A 4,858-nucleotide genomic window follows, 5' to 3' on the forward strand; every position below is an offset into this window, starting at 1 on the left:
GAAGGATCACCTGAACCCAGCAGGTAGAGGCTGTGGTGGCCATGAGCATGCCACTGCACTCCAGCCTGGGTGACAGAGTAAGACTCTGACTCAAAAATAAAATAAAGTAAAATAAAGTTAAAAAGATGATGTTTACTGCTCTACATGTGGCACACACTTATATGTGTGCTATTGAGCCCTACAAAGCAGATTACCAGCACCTTGGCCTAAGGAAGCATTAGTCCCTTAGGGAGGAACAAAGGGAGCAAGTGGTGCAGCTTGCCACCAAGAGCTCAGCCATAAATTTCTTTTTATGACTTGTCTCTTCTCAAAGCTTTTGCTGCCCACCTCACTTACTGAGTAACTACTGTGGGCAAACCACTGTGGGAATGTAAACATAAACAATATCGGACAAGCAACTATATGTTTTTAAATTCATCGTTTATATATTCATTCTGAAGATCATTTTGGAAGTTAAAAAATAAAAGCCACTGTCATGTTTGACAGGATTAGCATAAAAGATATTTCCACCTTGACTGCTACCATGCTAATCCAGACTTCTAGTTGATTTTCTTGTTTCTCCTCTTGTTCCATACCATCGATTCTCCATCCTGAAGCCAATGTGATCTTAAAAATGTAAATTTGTTTATGTATTCATTACACTGATTTAAATCTCCTAGTGACTTCTCACTGCACTTGAAATAAAATCCAAACTCCCATCCTACCATTTACCAGCGTCACAATTTCTCACTGTGTTCAATCCTTGCTAGCCTCATTTCTGTTCCTCAGACACACTTAGGTGTTTCTTACTTTAGGGCCTTTGCACTTGTCATATCCTGCCTAGAATATTCTTCATTTAACTCTGTACAACACTGCCTTTATTATTGAGGTCTTCAAAAATCACTTCCTCAGTGATGTCTTGCCTGTCCATTCAATCTAAGAAGCTTCTCCCATCATTTTTAAAAGTAAGATCTGCTTTATTGTCTTCATAGCATTTATTATTGTCTAAAATTATCTTTCTTGCTTTTCTTACCTGTCGCCCTCCTTCCCTCACCAAAACAGACATATACACAAATGCAGGTTTACTTAATACAAGGATATGACCAATTTTTTTCACTATTGTACCTCTAGTGACTTAAGTAGTGTCAGTATATAGTAAAGTGTCAACAGTAAGTTTCTTGCCTTTGTCTGCAAACCCTGCTGTTACCTGCCCCAGCCTGCCTTTCCAGCTTGGTCTCTTCCCCTCCCATACACACTCTGCACCTCATCCCAAATTATTTATTGACCCTAAACACATCATCTGGTTTCATGTTCCAGTGCCTTCACACATGAGGTTCCTTATACCTAGAATGTTATTCCCTCCCCTTTTTTATTTTTTAATATAAAAAAAATATGTTGCCCAAGCTGGTCTCAAACTCCTGGGCTCAAGCGATCCTCTTGCCTTGGCATCCCAAAGTGCTGGGATTACAGGCATCAACCACTGCGCCTGGCCTCCCTCTTTTTTTTTGTTTGTTTGTTTTTTTTGAGTTGGAGTCTCACTCTGTCACCCAGACTGGAGTGCAGTGGCCGCTTCCGGCCACTGCAGCCTCGACCTGCTGGGCTCCGGCGATCCTTCCACCTCAGCCTTCCAAGTAGCTGGAACTACAGGCACGTGCTACCATACCCGGCTAATTTTTTTTTTTTATTGTAGAGATAAGCGTTTACCAAGTTGCCCAGGCGGGTCTCAAACCCACGGGCTCAAGCAATCCACTCACCTCAGCCTCCCAAGGCGCGGGATTACAGACTGAGCCATCGAGCCCAGCTAGGATGATTGTTTTCAACAAAGTAATTTATAAATTTACTCTAATTCTAATAAAAATTACAGTAGGAATATTTTTCTAGAACCCAACAGAATGAGCATAAAATTCGTAGATGATCAAGGGAGCAAGAGTAGCCAAGATAATGCTGAAGATTTCTTGTAAAGCTATAGTCATTTGTAGTGTGGTATTGCTTCAGGAATTGACAGCTAAACCAATGGAACAGAAATGAGCCCAGAAACAACCCAATGAATATGTGGACACTTGGAATAGCATATTACAGGGTGGACTTTTCAAATTAATGAGGAATAGATGAATTGGTTAACAAATTGTACCAAGAAGACTGATAGTATATGGAATATTTAAAAATTAGACTGTTTATAGAAGTACAGTAAAAATTTAAATCATAGAAGATATAATCTATCTTTTATTATTTCTGGGTAGAGAAGGAGTTTCTAAAACTCCTTAAGGGAATAGATTAGTATATTTGACTTCTTTAAATCTAAAACTTCTGTTTGACAAAAGACAGCAAGATAAAGTTAAAAGATAAGCCACAGACTGGAAGAAAATATCTGCAAAACATATAACTGGCAAGGAGTTTCTATCCAGAATAACTACAAACTAACAAACAACCCAGTGGCAGACTCTGCAAAGGTTATGAATAGAGTCAAACAGGTGGCCAGTAAACATGAAAAGTTTTACACCTTCATTTAAAAATGAAAACTAGTACAAAAGTGAGATGCCATTTCATATCTATTAGAATAACAACAAAGAAAACCCACCAGGCTTAAAATATGAAAAATAAGGAGTTCAAAAAGTGGGAATAAAATTAGGGAGCAATTTAAAATATTCTCTCTCTAGAAATTTTCACAAAAGTACAGGGAGATGCATAGAAGACTATTCTTGCCACATTGGTTATAGTAGCAGAAATTCGGAACTTAACTCTATTTCAATAGGGAAATAGAATGCTCTAAAGCATTTAAAACTAGGTGAACTAGATCTATGTAATTCAACATGGATAAATCTCAAAACAATGTTGAATGAAAAAAGCAGCCAGGTGTGGTGGCTCATAACTATAATCCCAGCACTCTGGGAGGCTGAGGCGTGAGGATTGTCCAAGCCCAGGAGTTTGAGACCAGCCGAGACAACATGGTAAGACCTCGTCTCTACAATAAATAAAAACATTAGCCAGGCATGGTGGTACACACCTGTAGTTCCAGCTACTTGGAAGGCTGAGGCAGAAGGATTGCCTGAACCCAGTAGTTTGAGGCTGCAGTGACCATGAGCATGCCATTGCACTCCAGCCTGGGCGACAGACTGAGACTCCAACTAAAAAAAAAAAAAAGCAAAAAGATATATATAGTATTACCATTTATGTGAAACTTTTCAAAACATACTACCAAATCTAAAAACGTGAGTAGAATGAATATATCCCAACTTCAGAGGATACAGGAAGGAGAACAGAATGGGAGGTGGACACAAACTTTGATTTTTTTTTTTAATCTGGCTGGGCATGGTATCTTACACCTGTAAACCTAGTGCTTTGGGAGACTGAGGCAAGAGGATTGCTTGAGCCTAGGCATTCCAGACCAACCTAGACAACATAGCTAGACCCTGTCTCTACAAAAAAATAAAAACATCAGCCAGGCGTGGTGGTGTCCATCTGTAGTCCCAGCTGCTTGGGAGACTGAGATGGGATCCCCAGGACCTGAGCCCAAGAGGTTGAGGCTGTGGTGAGCTGTGATCATGCCACTGCACTCCAGCCTGGGCAACAGAGTGAAACACCCTCCCCCCAAAAAAAATCGGACACAAGTATCACAAAATACTAACATTCTTCAAATCTGGGTATTGGGAATATTGGTCTGTTTATTTTGTTTGAATTCTAATTGAAAAATGTAAATAAAGAAATAGGAAAAAAGAAGGCATAAATAGGGCTCATTCTACAGGGCAGAGATTTCATTTGGTTTTACTGATCTGTTCCAAGCACTAAGAACAATACCTGGCACACTGTAGGATCCCCCCTGCCCCCAGGTATATTTTGAAGGTTTATGGTACTCATGTAACTATTTAGAAATTGAGACCCAAGGTCTTACAGGTAGGAATTGACAAAGCTAGGATCAAACGAAGGTCCCATGTTGTCCAGTAAGGTTAGATCCTTTGGTATTTTAAAAATACAGATCTATCCATGTTATTTCATGTTGTTAACAATGAATATGTATATACAAAACACTGTGTAAATTCTTCTATGTCTCAGAAATGGTAGAGTCTTGAGGATACAACTTCCTCTAAGAGTTTGAGCTTCTCAGAGTCTAAGCCAGTGTTTATCATTTTGTTTCTGTTGCCCAGGAGTTTAGTGCTCAGAGCCATCTGTAGTAGTTTGTGTGATCTGTCAAATGATGAACCTCCTGTATGCTTGATGAATAATCCAGTTCCACTGATCTTACATTTTTTAAATGTTTCTAGGAGCTTGAAATTGTCATTGGAGATGAACACATTTCTTTCACAACATCAAAAATTGGTTCCCTTATTGATGTCAATCAATCCAAGTAAGTGTGCATAATCTTTATATCAGGTTGTGTCTGTTTTAGAGCAAATTGATAGGAAACCCCTAACCAAATGGGAACCATTATGAGAAGATCTGGAGCAAATGAAAAACAGAGGTGGGCAGTTTTGTTCTCCTTGTTAGGGAGGGACACCAAATTATTTTTGAAAGCTTGCTCCTATTACTTTTGTTGTTTCATTCAGACATTGCTACTAAGAGCTTCTCAGTGACACACACCAGAGGTTAATGCATAGGAACAGCCAGAACAGAAAATGAAATATGCCAAAACAAGTGTTCAGGATAAAATGTAGTCACAAAGTCTGAACAGTTTTCTTAATGTTGACTGCTCAAATTGCCACATCTTAAAGTCTGACTTTGGTGCAACATAAAATTTTTTAGGATCTTAAATTTTAAGATTCATGTTGTCAGTGGGGCAAATTATAAGGTTGGGACATGAATCTATCTGCTACAAAGAATCCTTAGAAGCCGGGCTCGGTGGCTCGGCCTGTAATCCCACGCCTTTGGGAGGCTGAGGTGAGTG

The 4,858-nt window shown here is 39.3% G+C and overlaps 1 protein-coding gene across 1 annotated transcript in view; it reads left to right on the forward strand.

Annotated features, from left to right (window-relative positions):
- Positions 1-4,858, forward strand: part of MAGOH (mago homolog, exon junction complex core component) — an 11,845-nt gene that overhangs the window by 5,717 nt on the left and 1,270 nt on the right. Inside the window, exon 3 of the mRNA XM_008053381.2 lies at positions 4,239-4,321. Within this exon, the coding sequence (XP_008051572.1) occupies positions 4,239-4,321 (83 nt within the window). The remainder of the gene's footprint in view (positions 1-4,238; positions 4,322-4,858) is intronic.

The sequence above is a fragment of the Carlito syrichta genome, unplaced genomic scaffold (assembly GCF_000164805.1).
Source record: "Carlito syrichta isolate Samal-C Ts95f unplaced genomic scaffold, Tarsius_syrichta-2.0.1 Scaffold288140, whole genome shotgun sequence".
In the NCBI taxonomy this organism is placed as follows: Eukaryota; Metazoa; Chordata; class Mammalia; order Primates; family Tarsiidae; genus Carlito; species Carlito syrichta.